The 24,274-nt window shown below is 43.5% G+C and overlaps 1 protein-coding gene across 1 annotated transcript in view; it reads left to right on the plus strand.

The window, feature by feature from the left end:
* Nucleotides 1–23,300, plus strand: part of GDF7 (growth differentiation factor 7) — a 35,853-nt gene extending 12,553 nt beyond the window's left edge. Inside the window, exon 2 of the mRNA XM_040427383.1 lies at nt 20,934–23,300. Within this exon, the coding sequence (XP_040283317.1) occupies nt 20,934–21,853 (920 nt within the window). The 3' untranslated portion in view covers nt 21,854–23,300. The remainder of the gene's footprint in view (nt 1–20,933) is intronic.
* Nucleotides 23,301–24,274: the final 974 nt, after the last annotated feature.

Below are 24,274 nucleotides of genomic sequence, written 5' to 3' on the forward strand. Positions count from 1 at the left end.
CCCCTTGTAGTGCCCCCAGTAGGCTTAATGCCCCTTCAAGTTCCCCCTAGTAGGTAAAATGTCCCTCAGAATTGCCACAATAAGTATAATGCCCCTCTGAGGTTTAATACCCCCTGTAGTGCTTCCATATATATAATGCCCCTCAGAAGTGCCCCAGTAGGTTTAGCACCCCCTGTAGTGCCCCCAGTAAGTATAATGCCCTCTGTAGTGGCCCCAGTGCTTATAGCGCAATGAGATCATCATGCTACCTGAGATCCGGCGCAAGTCGTCGTGATGATTTTCACTATTGCCTGTGCTGGTCTACTGTCTCAGAGACTTATGAGAGCAAGGCTTATTGCACACGACAGTATATTTTCACGGTCCGCAAAACGGGGTCCCGTTTTTCCGTGATCCGTGACCGTTTTTTCGTCCGTGGGTCTTCCTTGATTTTTGGAGGATCCTCGGACATGAAAAAAAAGTCGTTTTGGTGTCCGCCTGGCCGTGCGGAGCCAAACGGATCCGTCCTGAATTACAATGCAAGTCAATGGGGACGGATCAGTTTGACGTTGACACAATATGGTGCCATTTCAAACGGATCCGTCCCCATTGACTTTCAATGTAAAGTCTGGAGTCCCTTTTATCGGAGTTTTCTCCAATCTGATGGTATATTTTAACTTGAAGCGTCCCCATCACCATGGGAACGCCTCTATGTTAGAATATACTGTCGGATATGAGTTAGATCTTGAAACCTCATTTCCGACAGTATATTCTAACACAGAGGCGTTCCCATGGTGATGGGGACGCTTCTAGTTAGAATATACTACAAACTGTGTACATGACTGCCCCCTGCTGCCTGGCAGCACCCGACTTTTACAGGGGGCTGTGATCAGCACAATTAACCCCTCAGGTGCCGCACCTGAAGGGGTTAATTGTACTATCATATCCCCCTGTAAGAGATCAGGGCTGCCAGGCAGCAGGGGGCAGGACCCCCCCCCCCTCCCCAGTTTGAATATCATTGGTGGCCAGTGCGGCCCCTCCCCTTCCTCCCTCTATTGTAATAATTCGTTGGTGGCACAGTGTGCGCCCCCCCCTTCCTCCCTCTATTGTAATAAATCGTTGGTGGCACAGTGTGCGCCCCCCCTCCCCCTTCCTCCCTCTATTGTAATAAATCGTTGGTGGCACAGTGTGCGCCCCCCATCGGCCCCCCCTCCCTCTATAGCATTAACAACATTGGTGGCCAGTGTGTGGCCTCCCATCTCCCCCAATCATTGGTGGCAGCGGGTTACTAGCAATAGTACAATAGTAAAAGATTCATACTTACCTGGGAGCTGCGATTTTCGTGTCCGGCCGGGAGCTCCTCCTACTGGTAAGTGACAGTTCATTTAGCAATGCGCCGCACAGACCCTGTCACTTACCAGTAGGTGGAGCTCCCGGCCGGACACGAACATCGCAGCAGCAGCCAGCAGCAGGTAAGTATGAATCTTCTACTATTGTACTATTGCTAAGTAACCATGGCAACCAGGACTGTAGTAGCGTCCTGGTTACCATGGTTACCGATCGGAGCCCCAGCGATTAAACTGGGACTCCGATCGGAACTCCGCTGCCACCAATGATGGGGGGGGGGGAGATGGGAGGCCGCACACTGGCCACCAATGTTGTTAATGCTATAGAGGGAGGGGGGGCCGATGGGGGGCGCACACTGTGCCACCAACGAATAATTACAATAGAGGGAGGGAGGGGGGGGCGCACACTGTGCCACCAACGAATAATTACAATAGAGGGAGGGGGGGGGCGCACTGGCCACCAACCTATTATTACAATAGAGGGGGGGGGGGGGGGGGGCCGCACTGGCCACCAATGATATTCAAACTGGGGAGGGGGGGAGGGTCTGCCCCCTGCTGCCTGGCAGCCCTGATCTCTTACAGGGGGATATGATAGTACAATTAACCCATTCAGGTGCCGCACCTGAAGGGGTTAATTGTGCTGATCACGGCCCCCTGTAAGAGATCGGGTGCTGCCAGTCAGCAGGGGGCAGTCTTGTACACAGTTTGTAGTGTATTCTAACTAGAAGCGTCCCCATCACCATGGGAACGCTTCTGTGTTAGAATATACTGTCGGTTCTGAGTTTTCACGAAGTGAAAACTCAGCTATGAAAAAGCTTTTATGCAGACGGATCTTCGGATCCGTCTGTATAAAAAGTAACCTACGGCCACGGATCACGGACACGGATGCCAATCTTGTGTGCATCCGTGTTCTTTCACGGACCCATTGACTTGAATGGGTCCGTGAACCGTTGGCCGTGAAAAAAATAGGACAGGTCATATTTTTTTCACGGCCAGGAAACACGGATCTCGGATGCGGCTGCAAAACGGTGCATTTTCCGTTTTTTCCACGGACCCATTGAAAGTCATGGGGTCCGCGAAAAAAAACGGAAAACGGCACAACGGCCACGGGTGCACACAACGGTCGTGTGAAAGAGGCCCAAATGGAAGGGCAGGGAGCCATTGGCCCCAGTGTCTTGCCATTGGGCATAGCCTGTCTTCTACACTTGCTTGGATCATGTAAGCAATCTTAGGAGGATACGGAGCGTGAGCTACACATCAGGGCCTATGGGGTTGGGGATCACTGGTGTACGGAGTTGTATAGTTCTTGTGTCTGGATGTGATGCCACAGATAATTAAAAATAGGGTAGGGTACCGAGTATACGACCCATGCAGATCTGATGTGCCATTTACTGCCCCTCTCTTCTATCATGTTCTGACCAGATTCATAGCTATTATCACATAGGCATGTTATAGTAACATAATAATAAGCCATAATATATTTTCTTAACGATCTGATGGTCCAGTGGCAGTGATAAATCATATAGTTCTGGTGTTATAGTGGTACCCCGATTGACACCTACAGTAGCAGTACAAACCAGTGGTACCCCAGTAGTTCTAGTGATGTCACTGGTGATCTAGTGGATAACACCTGACCACAAATCTCTTCCTTATTCTAGAGGCTTGAGAGAGATGTTAAATACTTATTGCATTGTCTCCCACCACGAGATCCTTTTCGCATGTGATACAATTGGAGAAAATGGATGGAGTGATCTCACAAGGACATGGGGAAGCCAACCATTTAGGCCTCATGCACACGACCGTTGTTTCATTCCGTGTCCGTTGCGCCATTTTTCGTGATTTTCTGCGGACGCCATCCGCATCCGTGATCCGTGGTTCCAGTCCGTCAAGAAAATATAACCTGTCCTATTATTTTCGCGGAAAACGGTTCGCGGACCCATTCAAGTCAATGGGACTGCTAAAAAACGCGGAGGCACACAAGATTGTCATCCGCGTCCGTTTTTTTTTCCTATAATTTGCTTGGCAAACCTGTCTTAGACTTTTTTTTACATTCCTTTATGTCTGGTGGTCCTCCAAAAATAAAGGAAGACACACGGAAACAAAAACAGATCACGGAACAACGGAACTCCATTTTGCGGAACGGAACACAACAACGGTCGTGTGTGTGAGGCCTTAGGCATGGGTTTCAAAGAGACAGGACTTGGAAATATATCAATGCCACTTGGATTTACTTGGCGTGCATATGTTGTAGTCGGTTCCTAGGAATTTGAAAGGGCAGAATTTGTACATTATTTACAGTAGAAACATGCAACCATATAAATAGAGGAAGAGGCACAAAGGACACCACCGAAGCTTCTTTTGCATAAAATTGTATTAATCTTGGGATTGGGTGGGAAAAAAGCACAGTGACTGCCGGGGGATGTTGGATGGAATGTTTAATTGAGAACAGAACAAATAAAGGCTTTATTTCAGCTTATTGGCATTTGGATGGATTATACAGTAGATACTGTTATTGATTTAGCATTTTATTCTTATTTTTTTCTGTATGTCTCCAGGCCACGATTGTTATATCTAAGCTATAGGGAAGTCAACAGGTTTCCATATTGTGTCTCCTGTTTTTTTCATTGCTTGGATAGCTATAACAAAGGAGACTCAAAGAATAGGTGGTCTAAAAGCTAAATATCTCTAAAAGCTAAATATCTCTATTTCACTAATGGACCATTCCAGCTCTGAGGGACCCATCTCAATGGCTTCTAGTCCACAGAGACTAGAAGCCATGGTGATGGGTCCCTCAGTGCTGGAATGGTCTATTAGTGAATAGGTAAGTGGCTTTTTTCTTTAGGCAGAGCACTTTCAGGGCCATAACTAAAACAGTTGTGGAGGTCAGACAACCCCTTTAAGCTTGCTAAAATAATCTAGTTTCTATGGGAAGCCTCCACAATGTCATGGCTATATCTCAGGACAAGACCATGGTTCCAATAGGGGGAATTTGTCATGCGCCATTCTGGATTTAGTTCTGTCCTTGAGCGAGATGTACCTAATTTAATAAGAGATGTAGTCTTCATAAATAAGGCACATCTCTGGCCCTCTGTGCACCAGAAGGAGAGATGTACACCGGCTTTTTGCCAGGCTATGAGAGGTGATGCAACTCCAGCCCAAAGTGGTGAATGTGGTGTAAAACCCTCAAAAGTCCAGAAACACCACTTTACTGACACAAAAAGGTTAATAAATCCCCCTGTTGTGTTTTAATAAAAGGCTGGGGTCTAAGACATTTTGAAATCTTAATTTTAAAAATTCCTTTTTTGAGGGTATGGACTTTCTACAAAGCGGAAACCTGTGGTCGTCTGCCGTGAGTACACTCCAGTTGTGGCCACTTACAGCTTGCAGATGGGGTTTTTGAATCAAGGTACCGAAATAAATAAAAGCATTTTTTTTCCGACCGCAGTGTCAGTTCGAGCCCAATCCAAAATAGCAAATCAAACACCTTCATGAGGAACCAAGAAACCTTGTTCCTCAGACAAAGTGCAGCAGTCCTGAGCATGTTTATCTAACTAGAGGTACTCCCCCATGGCCTAGGCACCAACCCACTGACATAGGCCTGTCCCTTTAGGTTCTTGAAACAAAGAGATGGAAGTCAGCTGCCCAGTTATGCACGGCTGCTGGCGTTCCTTATAACTCTTATTACTCTACCATATTTGCCAACTGTCCTGAATTTGGCAGGACTGTCCCTGATTTTCACAAGCTGAGCCTGCTCCATACAAGGCTGGTGCCGACTATGTAATACAGATTGCAGCCAGTTGCAATGACTGGGATTGGAGATAGTTATGAAGCCGTTTAGTTTTTTTTAACCCCCTCAGATGCCATAGCTCTCCTTGTCCCTTAAACAGATCCCCTGCAGAGCTTTGATTGGTTGCTATGACAGCATAGAGTCTTGTGACGGCTTCTAGGACTGCCATAGCAAACTGCCTGCTATGCTGCACCAGTGGCAGGGCTTGACAGGCATCCAGAAAAAATCCCATAGACTGCTATAGTATTTTATTGCAGTCTATGACATAAGTCCCGAAGGGGACTAAAAATGACAGTAAAAAAAAATTAAGATAAAAGGAGGAAAAAAAAATTCAAATCAGCCCCTTTCCCAATTCTACATAACACTACAAAAATAAACAATAAAAAATAATTATAATTGGTATCACCGCCTACAACTATTAAATTATAAATATATTTATCATGCGCAGTAATGCTGTAAAAATATGGCTAACACTGTCCTGTGAAAAAATTGATAAAAAAATGATCAAAAGTCATATGTACCCAAAAATACCAATAAAAACTACAGCTTTCCCTGCACAAAACAAGCCCTCACACAGCTCTATGGACGGAAATATAAAAAGTTAAGGGTGTCAGAATATGGCAGTGTCCAAATTTTTTTTTCAAGGTTTTTCTTTTTTTTAGCAGTAAAACATAATAAAAAAAACTGCATAAACTTGTATAGTTGTAATTACACTGACCTGCAAAACATGGTTTTTCTGTCATTTTTAGCGCACAGTGAATGCTGTAAAAACAAATCACTGTCGGAATTGTGGGTTTTTTCAATTTCAATGCACAGTTTTTTTTATGTTTTTCGATACAAGATTTAAAAAAAGTTATGGCTCTTTGAAGGTAGGGAGGAAAAAATGAAAAATAAAAAATAAAAATAGCTATTGGCTGTGTCTTGAAAAGGTTAATAAATAAATGACAAGTTATACTGAATTATTTTCCCCATAAAATTACCACATTTTTCACCCTATAAGATGCATTTTCCCCCCACTTTTAAAATGTCAGTGCATCTTATGGGGCGGATAATAATGAACGCTTCCATTATGGAAGCACCCATTAGTACAGTAGGATCAGGGAGCGGTGAATGCAGCACTCCCTGTGCAGGCTCAGTACTCACTGCTTCCTGGTATTCTTCTGCCAGCGCCACATGCTGTGGTGTGACCTGTGCATAGCACGAGGACGTAGGCGCTCTCTCTGACCTCACGCTGTGCAATGTCAAAGACCCCTGGTTCAGCTCTGCTGCACATAAGAATCCTGCACTCACCGATCGCAAGTCGCAGGGAGCACTGAGAGAGCCGCGCTGGGAGCCGGGACAGGAGAGGACCGCATGCGCAGCAAGAGAAGCGCGAAAGACAGCCAGACAGCGCACCCACTCGCATTACATCTGGTGAGGCACAGGGGAGAAATGGGTAGTGAAGGGTGAGATACCGTGTGGGACTAGAACAGTCCGAACACACTCACTGGCCCCTGCAGTTTCCCGCCAGTCGGCCATTTTAGCTGCTCCCCTGCAGTGAGAGGAGGAGGGAGCTCCGCTAGCGGACGGCGCCTGTGTCTGCACCACTATCTAAACCTCCCTAATTCACACAACACAGCTATAAGCTTCAGGATTAAGCAACCGGAGCTACAATTGCACACTGTCCTAACATATATACAGACTGTTGGGGCATATATGAATGACCAAGACGCACCTGGAACTGCATACTTGCACATTAGCAGCAGTCTCACTATAAGAAACATCATATTGTGTGTCCCAGAGTCTTGGATTCAACTCTACATTCTGCATACCGATTGATATCCTGATATAACAATGGGGCCGCAAAAAACACAAAGTGGCGCAGAAAAATTGCGAGCGTTTGCCAGGCAACCAGAGGAAGGTACGCGGTCACCTTTGCCGCAGCGTAACGTTCATACTAGAGCAAGCACTGCATCAGATGTAATTGCCCCTATAATACCCTCTGAGGAAAATAATGAAGACCTCACTCTTAAACAAGTATCCACCCAAGTCCTAGAAGCCATCACCGCATGCAAAACATCCCTCACAGGGAAATTAGATGAGGTCAAGATTGATCTGGGACTACTGCGCCAAGACCTGCATAATCTGCGAGAGAGAGTTCAACACGCTGAAGAACGTATATCACGCATAGAGGACACCACAGCCACTGTCCCAAGATCTATTTCAGATCTTAATGCCAAAGCGGATACCTGGAGGCAGAAAGCAGAAGACCTAGAAAACAGACTCTGTAGGAACAACATCAGAATTATTGGCTTGCCTGAAAGAGCAGAGGGACGCTCACCGGACGAATTTATAGAAAAATGGATGAAATAACTTTTCCCGGATGCAAATTTCTCTCGGTGGAAAGGGCTCACAGGGTCCCAGCAAAACCTCCCCCACCTGGGGCCCCACCTCAGCCCCTGCTGGCAAGATTCATCAACTGCAAAGACAGGGACAAGATATTGGCCCTAGCTAGAAGACGGCAAGAAATCTAATTCGACAATACTAGAGTCTCCATCTTTCCAGATTTCTCCATGGAACTACAAAAACAACGCGCCACTTTTATGGAAGTCAAGAGATGACTGAGAGAGGCTAACATCCCTTACTCCATGGGCTACCCTGCAAGACTCAGAGTGGTGGACGGCAACAGAGCGGTCTTCTTTACCTCACCTGGAGAAGTCTCTGAATGGCTGGCCCTGCGACGCAGATCTCCAAGACGCTGAGAGCATTGACAACTTCCAGGGACTGCTTATCTGACAGCATCATCAGTCTGGTTTGGCTTAGTTGAAATATGTTAGAAACATTCAATAGCAGCTTCTTGATAATACATAGATTCAATTCAGATGTTGGTATAGGGCTTTAACAACGGCATGTATGTACTAAAATCACAACTGTAGTTGCGGCCTGCATGCTTCTGCCAACCGTCACCAAAAGCAGAGGCATCCCGGTTCAACTGGTCTTCATTCTGGATTAAGACACTGGTCCAGACTTACTTTCACATTTGCCAAAACGCAAACTTAAGAAAGTTCTGTAAATTTTCAATTTTGAAAATATCTAGATTAACTCAGTTAGTTACAGTTTTTTCTGTTGTGTTACTGTACACTTCTACACCCACTGCATAAGGCTTCACTCCTGATTCTACATTTCCACCCTGGATTCCATGGCTGAATGAAATTTTTTATCTTGGAATATCAGGGGATTGGGTACGCCACAAAAAAGATCCATGGTACTAGCTTTTATTAGGAATCTTAGTCTGCAAATTCTGTGCCTCCAAGAGACGCATCTTATAGCCAACACTTCTAAGGTCCTAAAAAAGTCCTGTGTTCAATGGGCTGCACATTCCCATCACACCTCTTCTTGTAGAGGGGTGTCCCTATTGGTACACAAACAACTACGCTGGGAGGTAAAAGACCTAGTCATTGATTTAGAAGGCAGACGTGTCTTTGTACACTCTCTTAACGTACAATACACGTTATTAGGCATTTCTAATCCTCCCCCTGGCTCTATGCAGGTTTTACACCTGGCAGCCACCATTGCAGCTACGTATCCACATGCTAGGGTACTTTGCATGGGAGACTTAAATATGATGCTAGATCCTTTTTGGGACCAATTTTCAGATGCAGCTGACCAGAGAAGTGTTGGTGTCCCCTCACGACTTAGTAGATTCCTGACGGAATTTAGATGGGCGGACCTCTGGAGAATCAATCATCCCAGAGACAGGGAGTACTCCTGCCATAGTAGTAGCCACAATTCTCTAACCCGCATTGACTACTTATTGGGCAATGGGTTAGTGATGTTAAACCTGCAATCCATAACATATCTTCCCCTCAGTAATGTATAGAATGATTATACACCCGTTCTGGCTGAATCTACTGGGCTCGGCGGATGGGACTCCCTATCAATTAACTGAGTTTCTGGAAATACAGTACAGCCCAAAAGTTTGGACACACCTTCTCATTCAAAGAGTTTTCTTTAATTTCATGACTATGAAGGCATCAAAACTATGAATTAACACATGAGGAATTATATACATAACAAACAAGTGTGAAACAACTGAAAATATGTCATATTCTAGGTTCTTCAAAGTAGCCACCTTTTGCTTTGATTACTGCTTTGCACACTCTTGGCAATCTCTTGATGAGCTTCAAGAGGTAGTCCCCTGAAATGGTCTTCCAACAGTCTTGAAGGAGTTCCCAGAGATGCTTAGCACTTGTTGGCTCTTTTGCCTTCACTCTGCGGTCCAGCTCACCCCAAACCATCTCGATTGGGTTCAGGTCCGGTGACTGTGGAGGCCAGGTCATCTGGCGCAGCACCCCATCACTCTCCTTCATGGTCAAATAGCCCCTTACTTTCAAAGTTTTCCCAATTTTTCGGCTGACTGACTGACCTTCATTTCTTAAAATAATGATGGCCACTCGTTTTTCTTTACTTAGCTGCTTTTTTCTTGCCATAATACAAATTCTAACAGTCTATTCAGTAGGACTATCAGCTGTGTATCCACCTGACTTCACCTCAACGCAACTGATGGTCCCAACCCCATTTATAAGGCAAGAAATCCCACTTATTAAACCTGACAGGGCACACCTGTGAAGTGAAAACCATTTCAGGGGACTACCTTCGAAGCTCATCAAGAGAATGCCAAGTGTGTGCAAAGCAGTAATCAAAGCAAAAGGTGGCTACTTTGAAGAACCTAGAATATGACATATTTTTAGTTGTTTCACACTTGTTTGTTATGTGTATAATTCCACATGTGTTAATTCATAGTTTTGATGCCTTCAGTGTGAATCTACAATTGTCATAGTCATGAAAATAAAGAAAACTCTTTGAATGAGAAGGTGTGTCCAAACTTTTGGTCTTTACTGTACATAGGGAGGAATCTAACCTGACTCTAGTGTGGGACACCTTGAAGGCGTTCCTCCGCGGGTCCCTACATTCCACATCTATATTAAAAAAGATACCAAACGCTCGGAGCTGGAGCTTGAATTGAAGCGTACCACTCTGGAGCAGCAATATATCCGACACCCGACTGAATCCAACAGAATTGCTTGGCTCCAGGCGGGTAGACATTACCTAGCTATCCTCAAAGATAAAGCGGATAGGAAACTGTTCTTTATGAAATAGACAGCGTTTGAGTTAGGAAACTAGTCGGCCAAACTACTGGCTCAAATAATTCGACATGACTTGCCCTCTTCAGCAATTTTAGCAATTACACTGAACAAAAATATAAACACAACACTTTTGGTTTTGCTCGCATTTTGCATGAGCTGAACTCAAAGATCTGAAACATTTTCTACATACACAAAAGACCCATTACTCTCAAATATTGTTCACAAATCTGTCTAAATCTGTGTTAGTGAGCACTTCTCCTTTGCCGAGATAATCCATCCCACCTCACAGGTGTGGCATATCAAGGTGCTGATTAGACAGCATGAATATTGCATAGGTGTGCCTTAGACTGCCCACAATAAAAGGACACTCTGAAATGTGCACAGTTTTGCATTACTTGGGAGGAGAGGGGGGGGGGGGTCAGAAAACCAGTCAGTACAGGGAGTGCAGAATTATTAGGCAAGTTGTATTTTTGAGGATTAATTTTATTATTGAACAACAACCATGTTCTCAATGAACCCAAAAAACTCATTAATATCAAAGCTGAATATTTTTGGAAGTAGTTTTTAGTTTGTTTTTAGTTTTAGCTATTTTAGGGGGATATCTGTGTGTGCAGGTGACTATTACTGTGCATAATTATTAGGCAACTTAAAAAACAAATATATACCCATTTCAATTATTTATTTTTACCAGTGAAACCAATATAACATCTCAACATTCACAAATATACATTTCTGACATTCAAAAACAAAACAAAAACAAATCAGTGACCAATATAGCCACCTTTCTTTGCAAGGACACTCAAAAGCCTGCCATCCATGGATTCTGTCAGTGTTTTGATCTGTTCACCATCAACATTGCGTGCAGCAGCAACCACAGCCTCCCAGACACTGTTCAGAGAGGTGTACTGTTTTCCCTCCTTGTAAATCTCACATTTGATGATGGACCACAGGTTCTCAATGGGGTTCAGATCAGGTGAACAAGGAGGCCATGTCATTAGATTTTCTTCTTTTATACCCTTTCTTGCCAGCCACGCTGTGGAGTACTTGGACGCGTGTGATGGAGCATTGTCCTGCATGAAAATCATGTTTTTCTTGAAGGATGCAGACTTCTTCCTGTACCACTGCTTGAAGAAGGTGTCTTCCAGAAACTGGCAGTAGGACTGGGAGTTGAGCTTGACTCCATCCTCAACCCGAAAAGGCCCCACAAGCTCATCTTTGATGATACCAGCCCAAACCAGTACTCTACCTCCACCTTGCTGGCGTCTGAGTCGGACTGGAGCTCTCTGCCCTTTACCAATCCAGCCACGGGCCCATCCATCTGGCCCATCAAGACTCACTCTCATTTCATCAGTCCATAAAACCTTAGAAAAATCAGTCTTGAGATATTTCTTGGCCCAGTCTTGACGTTTCAGCTTGTGTGTCTTGTTCAGTGGTGGTCGTCTTTCAGCCTTTCTTACCTTGGCCATGTCTCTGAGTATTGCACACCTTGTGCTTTTGGGCACTCCAGTGATGTTGCAGCTCTGAAATATGGCCAAACTGGTGGCAAGTGGCATCTTGGCAGCTGCACGCTTGACTTTTCTCAGTTCATGGGCAGTTATTTTGCGCCTTGGTTTTTCCACACGCTTCTTGCGACCCTGTTGACTATTTTGAATGAAACGCTTGATTGTTCGATGATCACGCTTCAGAAGCTTTGCAATTTTAAGAGTGCTGCATCCCTCTGCAAGATATCTCACTATTTCTGACTTTTCTGAGCCTGTCAAGTCCTTCTTTTGACCCATTTTGCCAAAGGAAAGGAAGTTGCCTAATAATTATGCACAGCTAATATAGGGTGTTGATGTCATTAGACCACACCCCTTCTCATTACAGAGATGCACATCACCTAATATGCTTAATTGGTAGTAGGCTTTCGAGCCTATACAGCTTGGAGTAAGACAACATGCATAAAGAGGATGATGTGGTCAAAATACTCATTTGCCTAATAATTCTGCACGCAGTGTATCTGATGTGGCCACCATTTGCCTCACACAGTGCAACACATCTCTGTCGCATAGAGTTGATCAGTTTGTTGATTGTGGCCTGTGGAATGTTGGTCCACTCCTCTTCAATAGCTGTGCGAAGTTGCAGAATATTGGCAGGAACTGGAACACGTATACGGCGATCCAGAGCATCCCAAACATAAATGGGGAATTATCTGACAGCTTCACCCTTCATAGAGGCACAAGACAGGGCTGCCCATTATCACCACTTTTGTTTGCTTTGGCAGTCGAGACACTGGCAATCAGGGTGAGGAGTAGTAACAACATAACAGGGTGATCTTGGGAGAGAGAGAGGCCAGTATTGGATTATATGCTGACCATATGGTTCTATATCCTCGCCTGACACATCTTTTCGCAACACAATGGCTTTGATGGATGAGTTTGGGGAGTTCTCGGGCCTAAGAATAAACTGGGAGAAATCAGTATGCATGCCTCTGGGTAGGGAAGATTGGACGGGTCCTTCCCATATAGAACCACTAAAAGTGGTAGACACATTTAAATACCTGGGAGTAAATATTACTAAACGACATACTCAGGCCATGTCACTTAATATGTCACCCCTAACAATTTATATAAGGAACAAGTTTCAAAGCTGAAAGACTCTGACTATTTCGGTGGCAGGGCGTATCAACTTAATTAAAATGATTATACTTCCCAAGGTCCTTTATGCTTTTCAACATTCAGAGGTACATATACCCAAATCTGTGTTTAAAGAAATTGACTCCTGGTCAAGGGCTTTTATTTGGGGTAGATCCCGAGCCAAACTTAGCTTAGACACTCTAAAGCGGCCAAAAACAGAGGGAGGTATGGCCCTGCCGGACTATTATTTATATTACCTGGCAGGCCACCTAAGACTCATAAAATCCTGGTATATAGCAGAGGAACTACCCACTTCGGAATACTTATTAAAGTGTTACCTGGGATGCTACACTCTTTGGTCAGTTCTGGAGTTACCCCCCAAGTTCCAGAAACCATTACTACCGCTGCACAAATTAGCTCAAAGGGTATGGAAAGAAGCGAAGACACTGTCACATTTTAAAGACGTTATCTCGGACATCCCTCTATGGGCCAACCAATCGCTACCGCAGGTGCAGGGGGCTATGGGGGCAGACAGGTGGCAAGCGGAAGGGGTCAGAACCCTTGGAGATATGTATGATCTGGGGGTTCTGATGTCGTTCGAGGGAATTAAACAGAAATACAACACCCCCTCAAACTCATTTATTCTCATACTTACAGCTCAAATCGGCTATACAGAGTACATTCCCGAATATTAATTCTACGATCTATAAGTACCCCCTCATAGGAGTAGTCAAAACCCAGGGACCCAGAGGACTAGTATCAGAAATTTACTAAAATTTAGTACAAGCAAAGGTTATTCCAATCCCCTCTCAGTATTAGGCTACATGCACACAACCATGCCGTTTTTTGCGGTCCGCCCATTGTAGAAATGCCTATTTTTGTCCGCAAAACGGACAAGAATAGGACATGCTATATTTTTTTTGCGGGGCCACGGAACGGTGAAACGGATGCGGACAGCGCACGGAGTGCTGTCCGCATCTTTTGCGGCCCCTTTGAAGTGAAGGGGTCCACATCCGAGCCGCAAAAACGGCGGCTCAAATGCGGACCAAAACAACGACCGTGTGCATGAGGCCTTAGAGAAATGGAAAAGCTTGATACCTACAGAAGAATCTGATACGATTTTTTGGGAATGACAGCAATTAATAATAAAATAATTCAACTGTATATTATACATCAGACATATCTTACACCAACTAGACTATATAAAATGGGAAGGGCATCATCCACAGCATGTCCAAGGTGCAGGGAACTGGAGGCGGACTTTTGGCACATGATGTGGAGATGCAGCCCAATAGCCACATTCCGGTAGGAGGTGACATATTTCTTATCTGATCTATTACTGGTTCCGGTGGCTTGCATTCCTGGAATTTGCCTGTTGGGAATATTAAGCGAGGATAGTATTAAGCGAGGATAGTTGGGATCATTACATGTCAACATTCTTAAGGGAAGTGCTATTTATGCTATCGCTCTGAGATGATACAGCGCCATTACACCGAATCTATCCATGTGGAAGACACAGATAAACCAGATCCTACCATATACGGTGTTAGTATATACACATTGTAATAAACCTCAAAAATTTGAAAAAAGGTCTGGGGTGTTTGGTGTAATTTACCTCATACTCTATACTCAGCTTCAAGACTACGGCAAGCCTTATCAACGGCCCGTGGAACCATGGATCAATCGGTGTAGTGAGGTCACCTAATGTATTGTATAACACAACCTCAGATAGCATAAAGGGAGATTTTCGGCAGTGCAGTGGGCAATTAACTGATTGATTGAAGGAATTAATAGAGAGGAGAATTGTTTATTATTGATATCTTGGAATGTACCAGAAGTGTATTTATTTGTTGTTGATTTATAAACCGTATTTTTTGCCCTATAAGAAGCACTCCCCCCCACCTAAAGTGGGGGGAAAATGACAGTGCGTCTTATGCGGCGAATACTTTCATTTACACTGATACATCGCCGACAGCGATGCTGCACAGCACGGCCGGCGGCGTATCAGCAGGGAGGGAGGAGTGGTGGGGGCCAGAATCTGGTGTTGTAATGGCAGCCGGGCCCGGTGCAGGCACTGTATTCTATTACACCGGGCCCTGCTCACTGTAGTATTATAGGTAACGTGTAGGCATGGGCGCTGTTTTAAACTATAGTAATCCTCTGCAGCATAGAGTACATAGAGTACGGTACTCACTTGAAACTCTTGTAGGCAGGCCGGGCGGGCGGCGGCAGCGTAACATCATTCACTACGTCACTCGCCTGCTCCGCCTGCTTCATTCATAAAGTGGCGTGTGACGTAGTGAATGACGTTACGCTGCCGCCGCCAGGAGTTTCAAGTGAATACCGTACTCTATGCTGCAGAGGATTACAATAGTTTAAAACAGCGCCCATGCCTACACATTACCTATTTATACTACAGTGAGCGGGGCCCGGTGTAATAGAACACAGTGACTGCACTGGGCCCCGCTGCCATTGCAACACCAGATGCTGGCCCCCACCCCCTGTATTGAGGGTCATTCACTCACAGGGACACTGTTATGGGGGGGATCTCTGGATGCTATATGTGTGCTATATATGTGCTATATATATGTGTCATCCACAGATCCCCATAACAGTGCCATCCAGAGATCCCCATAACAGTGCCATCCACAGATCCCCATAACAGTGCGTCATCCACAGATCCCCTCCATAACAGTGCATCATCCACAGATCACCCATAATAGTGTCATCCACAGACCACCATTAGTTCAAAACCCACCAAAAGCACACCTTTTGGTTCAAATTTTTTTTTCTTATTTTCCTCCTCAAAAACATAGGTGCATCTTAATATTGGGGGTCTGATCTGAGGTCTGTTTTTGGGTCTGATTAGCATTGGGGGTCTGATCTGAGGTCTGTTTTGGGGTCTGATTAACATTGGGAGTCTGATCTCGGGTCTGATTAACATTAGGGGTCTGATCTGAGGTCTGATTAACATTGGGGGTCTTAGCAGAGGTCTGTTTGGGATTTGATTAACATTGGGAGTCTCATCCGAGGTCTGATTAACATTGGGAGTCTGATTTGAGGTCTGATTTTTATTTTATTTTTTTCCTCCTGTAAAACCTGGGTGCGTCTTAAGGGCAGGTGTGTCTTATAGGGCTAAAAACACGGTATATCAATCTGCTCAGCTTCTCTTGCTCTATAACATGTAGATCAGGGTTGACAACCGTCCAAAAATTCCTGGACAGGCTGTAAAAATAGGCAACTTTTTTCTTGTGTCCATGAAAAAAAAATTGGCTGCTGGTTCTTGAGTATGTTATTTTGGTGGTAACCAGTAAATGCTGGTAATGAGTTCTTATCAGTATATTGAGCTGTAGTCAAACATTACTTATGTCCGGGATATTTGGATAAGTTGTCCACAAAAAAGAAAAATTCCAGTGGGCAACCCTGCTGCACATTGCACTGCATTTTCATGGTGACAAGTTCCTCTTTAAGAATAGCACGTCCAGGCCACATAAAGGATACCACCTTGCCAACCTGAAGACAGATACAGACCAGTGTGATAGGATGAGATGGGGGCTTGATAGCATAAGTATAAATAGCCTCATCATTTCCCTTTGCAACAACTTAGGTCAATCTCACACAATCATTGTTTGGTCAGTATTTGAGCAGTGATTGTGAGCCCAACCCTAACATAGAACAGGCGCAAATCTTTCCATTATACCTTATGTTTGTGTAGCCTCCACTCCTGGTGGAAATCAGATCAGACACTAACTGTGAAAGCAGCCTTGGGTTGCCATGTGAAACAGAAGCAAAGCTATGGTGGGTACAGAGGTGGCAGTCTTACCCAGGCCCCAGGGCGTGAAGGGGCCTAAAGGCTCGCCAGTCACACGATAAGACCTCAGTATTGTGAATGGCACATGGTTGGTGGGGGGTGCTCTTATTGATTTTGCATAGGGGCCAAGAGCTGCAAGTTACGCCTTGGAGAACCATTGTCCTACCTTCTTGTCAACAATTTTTTTGCAGAAGTAATGTTCCCTTGTCTGTATTTGCAGGCATAGAAAGAAAACACAACTATGATATCCAATATAGTCTGTAGACAGAGGATACTAAGCTCCACAAAATATCTTTGTAGGTCCATATCTGACCTTTGATTTGTGCCACCAGCCATATTGTGTGATTACTTCAGCTTCATCCTACAGTGATTACTCTTCACTGGTCTATAGTCAACACAGGTGCACTCTGAGTATAGTATGTGCTTAGGGCCAGCGTCCAGTCATTTATTCCCATCATTTGGCATCAGTAACACAGGTGCATTTTATGTACAGCGCCGATTGCATGTCATCTTGTATCATTAGTAAAAAAAAAAAAATATCTGTCACCAGGATAATCCTCTTCAGAGTAGGTTCTAATGGGATGTGGTAGGGGACTTCAAAATCTAGTGCTTGCTATATTATGTGAAAAGCCTGGAGGGAGAGTCTTTCAAATATGGGTTATCATACACACAATATCATAATTATACTGTATTAAATAGGTCCCTCAGACATGATGATTCAACATGAGAGAAGGTCAGGTAGGTGGGACCCATACCAAGAACATAGGGGTTCTGGTCCTGACCCTCAGGGTAGATTTTAGTGTGCATACTGTACATGGTTTCTCCCAGGACAGGCCTTAGGGGTGTGCAACCTGTTTGATGTAACAGGGCTGGTCAGCTGCCCCTTCTGATGGTGGTACCACGACAGCCTGCTACTCAAGGCATGCATCCACCACCGTATCTTAATTGAGTAGCAGTAATATTTAAAGCCTACCTGAGTCTTCAAAAAACAATTTGCCTGTGCTGCTTTGTACAATCCTAACTGTGAAGGAAAATGTGTTTTTTTTTCGGCTTCTGTAGAGTCTTTTTTAGCCATATTATTCCCTGTTTTAGCTGCACAGCTGGATGCATTTCACTAGGAAGCAGGGGGCATATCACTTCTGTGAAATCAGCAAGCACTGTACTGCTATGAGGTCCTTTCCCTCACTTCCCACTATGTTTGTTTTAAGCTCTGGAGTTCACAGAACAGATAAGGAGGTGGAAATGATACAAACACACAGGAGTGTGTAAAAGCAGTTCTATTTATCATGCTCAGGATCTCTGCTAGCTCTAAGGCGCCCCCATTTCCTGTGAATCTCTGTTACCCGGGATGAAAATTAGGTGGCAGTGGATTGCAAACTAGGTGGAAGTGAGACCTCTAGTGGCCATGATATTACAGCTTTTTTTCAGGTGGTTGAAGGCTGATTTTTTAAATAAAGTGATTTAGAAATTTGCTAGTTACACCATCCTCTATAAAATGAAATTAAATTGTGTGAAAGTACGGGGACTCTTTAAGCATTGTAAATAACATATAGCTCTGTTATTATATCACTTTATGTACAGAGTAGTGTTGAGCGAACTTCTGTTTTAAGTTCGGCGTCTAAAGTTCGGCTTCCGGTTAGCGAAGAATCCCGATATGGATTCCGAATTCCGTTGTGGTCCGTGGTAGCGGAATCAATAATGGCCGATGGTCTCCGCTAACCGGAAGCCGAACTTTAGACGCCGAACTTAAAACAGAAGTTCGCTCAACACTAGTACAGAGTAGTTATTTGGTCACTGTATGTTGGTGTCACTTGATTGTGGTGGCATTGACTTAGGTATTACACTGTACTACTACTTAGCCACTGTACATTGTATTTCTTTGGGGTATATGGTGATGGTAGCACAGCATATGGTTGTGATTAAGGCATATGGCACTGTTATGTGGACACTATAGTGTTTGAGGTTTATAGTTAGCCACTGTATGGTATGATTAATACTACAGAGTATGGGGGTAGAGAGGCCATCCCTCTCCATTATTATGAATGGGATTGCTGTCTCTCTGAGACATTTCAGATTTGTTTCCTGCTTCTGCTGTGGCCCTTGGCCCAGGTGTCTACTGAAATACTGTGTCTTGAAGTCTAACTTCCAGAACGCATAAGTGCGCTGATAGCTCCCCACAGGAAGGTCTTGTCCATCCAGCATAGACATATGGCAGCAAATATGTTATGGATTTTTGTGTAATCCTCCCTCTCCCCCAGCAGTCAATGTAAGGTTCTTGCCACTTCCTTAGTAGGAACAGCAGGATGTTCTATCACAGTTAACCACAGCAGGGCTACCTCCCTATTGCATCAGGCAGCCATAGTAAGATAACCCTCAGGCCCTTCCCCGACTCCTGGTAGTGATCTAACTAGCTAACAGGAGGCACACACATTGTCTCACAGCTGCTGCATGCTGTCTCTGCTCGGCAAGAAGGGTCTGTGACCATTTCTGTTGGTAAAGATGGAAGTAGATGCTGACAATGATGGCATCCATCTCCATGCATTCAACAAGTGGAAGCACCCTGCCGATATACTAATCTCCATGGGAATGGATTTTTACCTAGTTCTACTTTAAATAATGAATGTAAAATATTTCAGCTCATATTATTCTGTTCTTTATACTAGTGTAAACTCATAGTGTGGCTTTCCATTTGGTATTTGATGGACTAATAAATAATTGGATGTATTTAGAGGCTAAGTTCACATGGGCAAATTTTGACACTAATTCTGCGGTGGAAAATAGGCGTTTTTCGCTGCATATTTCACATTCACAATCGCTTGAGAAGTGAAATATTACTTCTGTCCTGTGGATTAGATTGCAGATTTCTTTAGAAGTCAATGGAAAAGCAGAAAACTCAACTCTTCTAAAACACTTGGAAAAAAAATCCTCTAAAAACTCCTAAAACACCAAATTTCAAAAACACAACCAAAAAATGACCTGTTTTCAGCTACTGATTTTTCTGCTGCAGATTCTGCAGTGTGAACTTATCCTAAGGGTTCATGCACATGAACTTATTTTTTTGTCCGCATCCGATCTGCATTTTTTGTGGGTCAGATGTGGACCGATTCACTTCAATGGGGCCACAAAAGATGCGGACAGCACACCATGTGTTGTGCGCATCCATTTGTCCATTCTGTTTCATCCACAAAAATGTCCTGTTCTTGTCTACATTACGGACAAGGATAGGACTGTTCTACTATGGGCCGGACGTTCCATTCCGCAAAATGTGGAATGCACACGTCCGGTATCCGTATTTTGTGGATGAGCAACTTACGGACTACAAAACAGGTGAATGTCATGTGCATGAACCCTAAGGCTGGTATTCACATCTGCGTCAAGGAAATCATAAGGCAGAACTGAATCCATCGCAGGACAGGCAGCATTGACTTACAATGAGGTCTCTTGGTTTCTATGTCATTTTGATGGAAACAACACAAACACATCTAAACTGAGCCTCCGACACAAATGTGAACTTACATCTGTTGGCTGAGGAGCTGGTTCTATCTACCCAATGGAAACAACCGAATGCTCAAAAATTTCAGGCATGGATTGGTTTGGTTAATTCTAGCCTCTCCCTCCTAAAGTGAACATATGGGGCCAATAGGTGCCCTGATACATTTAGTAAAGTATGGTCCAATCAGGCACCTCCTACTCAACTAGTAATGCTTGGTTAACCGATACTTTCTCAATGCTGTCTCTTTGTCTTTTTTTGGGAGGGGGTATGGTTGCTTCTTTGTATTTTTTGTTATATAACCTAAGTTATGTATGCATTTTTTGCCCCAATGGTCCATATTTTGTGCTGTCTTTTTTATACTTATTGCATCATGTGGTGTCTTCTGAGACTTTTATGACCTAGATGATCACCTGTTTGAGAAGGCATCGGCACTCGCAGTAGTGCTGCTGCATTCTCTCAGCTCACCAAGCACAGCACCATCTATTTGATAGCGGCTGATTGATTCACTTCAATGGGGCTGACTTGTGTCTAGGCCATGTGACCCATAAACATGACGTCACATGGCCTAGGCTAAGCTCCCGGATGTCACCAATCAGATACTGATGACCTATCCAGAGGATCCAGAGGATGGGTCATGAGTATAAGTCTCAGAAAACCCCTTTAAATTACATAATAAATATTTTGTCATCTAAGATAATTTTAAAGGGTTACTCTATATATCCCTCACCTCCTTTTGCTTGGTAACGTTTAAAATCTTACTATCTTATGCTTTGTTTCAGGCGATGCTTCACCGCTGTCCTTTGTACAGAAGTACACGTTTGATATCAGCACTTTGTCTTCCTTGGATGAAATAATAGGGGCCGAGTTAAGGATTCTACGCAAAGCCCCAGAAAATATTAGTGGGATTCTTCCCGAGTCTGGAAGTCTGGTGCACCTCTACCTTTACACATGTGCCACAACTTGGGAAGAAGCCACACTTCTAGACTCTCGATCTGCCAACTTGCTGGACACTTTTTCAAAGTGGGAGGTATTTAATGTCTTGAAGGTCATGGGAAACAAAAGAAAGGGTCCCAGTGAGTCTTTGTGCTTCATTCTGAAGATGGTCTCTGATCTTACCTTATCCTATTTGCCACTGATCCAACTTGGGTTTCATCGACTAGGTCTATCAGATCCTGAAAAGGCCTTACTGGTGGTCTCTTCCTACTCTAAGAGGAGAGAGAACCTTTTCAAGGAAATCAGGGACAAAATTAAATCCATGGAGAACCCCAAAATGATAGACCTGCCTGATTACAGTCAAAGATCCGTTATCAAAAGAAGAAGAAAACGTCAAACTCTACCAAATAGGACAAGTCATAACAGTAAAGGGCAAGGCAAGAAATCGAAGACGAGATGTAGTAAGAAGCCCCTTCATGTCAATTTTAAGGAGTTAGGCTGGGACGACTGGATCATAGCCCCCTTGGATTATGAGGCTTATCACTGTGAGGGGGTATGTGATTTCCCATTGAGGTCACATCTGGAACCTACTAACCATGCCATTATTCAAACTTTAATGAACTCCATGGACCCTGAGTCCACTCCACCAAGCTGCTGCGTCCCTTCAAAACTCAGCCCAATCAGTATTTTATATATAGACTCTGGTAATAATGTAGTCTACAAACAGTATGAGGACATGGTGGTAGAAAACTGTGGTTGCAGGTAGCACTTGCTGCTGCCTAAAATATATGTATGTGCTTCTGTACTTTTTAACTCAAAACAAAAACACAAGCAAAAAAGGCAAGCCAAGGTAAACCTAGAAATGTTTTGGTTTTCCTGTGTGTCATTCAATAATTTCTTAAATGTATTTGGACATACTGTATATTAAAGGGAAGGACAAATCCCAGGTGCCTGGTGGCCAAGCCACCTAAAAAAAAAACATGCTGGCTCTTAACTTTTTTGGGTTGTCTAAAAAAAAGTTTTAATATCTGCGTAACTCAAAAATCAGGATGACTTGACTTGTAGTCTAACTGGTTGTCTTCTTCTTTCAAAAAGTTTTAAACATTATGTCCTCTTTGAAACCCTCATTGGCCAGAGGAAGGTAACAATTTTGTGAGCACATTTTTGCTCGGAAAAATAGTTGTCAACTTTTATGGTTTCCACTAACAATTGGAATGTATAGGCAGCATTACAATGTTTTTATAGTCCTGGCTTTATGAAGGCAAAGGGCAGTGTTGTATACAGCATACAGTATAAAAGGAGTCATTCATGGTTTGGTAAACTTCAGCTAAAACTAGAGGTCCCTGGATGCACTGCTTAAAAAGTATTCTGGAAGTACTGTAGAACATTGGACAAGAGGTTAGGACTTGTTCTACCATAACTATTACAGAGAGTGATAGCCAATGGAATAGACTTTGGGCAACCCAAACATAGCCTTGACTATTCAGGAGGGTGACTATATCTATATCTCCTGCTATTGCTTCCACCACATGGTGCCTTTTATAATAAGATAGTTCTGGGGGAAAAAATCATGCCACAGCACTGAGGACTAGTCATCATGTTCAGTTCCCTGGGGCTCTGTCCCGAAATTGGTGGTAGAGTATAGGTATATGTGTCACCTATAGTGTGATGAGTAAGGCTGATGGATCACCTTGGAAGCATAGAAAATACATTCAAGCTCGTGCTCAGGTGTGGCATGGTGACCCTATATTTTCTGATAGAACTTACAGTATATTAAAAGTATATAGCTATGGAGAGCAAAGGGTTGGTCCCAGTCCATATGGACAGGAGGCATTTGCATACATTTGGGAACCTAGAGATTATATATATGATAAAAAAGGAAAGGAATTCCCAGCGTTTTGTCTCTAATGCCGAATCTCAACATATTGACCTGAATTCAGCAAATCTGTTTAGTCAGATGATCTCATCGTTCCTTGCCAAGGAATTGCTTCAGAGCAGGATATAATATGTGCTGTGCTCCATACCCAGTAAGGGTGGACAGGTCGTGTTCAGGAAAAATTACATCTCAAATCTGAAATTTACTTTAGCTTTAAATCTCGACTACATGCAACATTATCCTGGAAAGATCCAGAAAAGGGATTCCCATGAATTCCCATTCAATATCAGAACTACAGTAAAATTTCATTATTCCGGAATCCGATAGTCCAAGTTTGTAAGAGGGTCTCTGTCCTCACAAGTCAAGTACAGATCATGTCTCCCTGGATTATGCAAAGTTATTTTACTAAATTTCTTAACATCTGCCAATATTTTAGTGATAATTAATTAATGATTGATGTACATAGTTTATTGCTAGTTTTAGAGTTCACTAAGAAATTTAGTGAAATAAATTAAAATACATAATCCAGGAGGATCCAGAAGGGATCATGTTTTACCTAATTTTCTATGACAGCCAATCATAATCTGACACCTATTAGATCCCATGAATGCCAAAATCCATTCACCCCTGTGCAGTATACAGCAAAAAAGTACATAAATGAGATGAATTATGTCAAATTAGGTAAATATGAAATATAATTCTTCCTTATACTAAATGTATCTGTTTTTTGTATGTCTCTGGAATTGTGTAAAGTGAATTGAACATATCACTAGAAGCAACCAATCAGCTTGCGGCTTTTATCTTAAAAGCTTCAGCAGGAAAATGAAATCTTAAATCTGATTGGCTGCTGTGGCGAACACCCACATTTCCTGCTTGCGCGGGTCTTTCTGAATGCAGCCCATTATATGTTAGTTTTAGAGCTTCATATATTTGGGGACCAAACTACAAAACATCACATATTACACAGTATGGGAACACACTTTGTCCTATGCAGTAAACTTTATTTATTCTTTCCTATAGACAGCCCCTTTAAATGTGTAAGAACATTCAGAATTGATTTAATATAATGAAGCGGTTGTGTAAGATTTGACGGTTCCGATATTTCAATGACCCAGTCTACAATGATCATGAGGGAGCTAATAGTCCTATAGTATGTAGACACGCAATAACATAAAGAAATATCACTACGCTACATAAGCTTCTCCTCGGCCAGTGCATCCTTTCCCACCTCCAGGCCTGTACAGGTGTTGACCCCTGACACTCGCATGGTTTAAGTGACATCTAATTAGATCAGAACACACAAAAGCTGTT

This window comes from Bufo bufo, chromosome 4, assembly GCF_905171765.1.
Source record: "Bufo bufo chromosome 4, aBufBuf1.1, whole genome shotgun sequence".
NCBI lineage: Eukaryota > Metazoa > Chordata > Amphibia > Anura > Bufonidae > Bufo > Bufo bufo.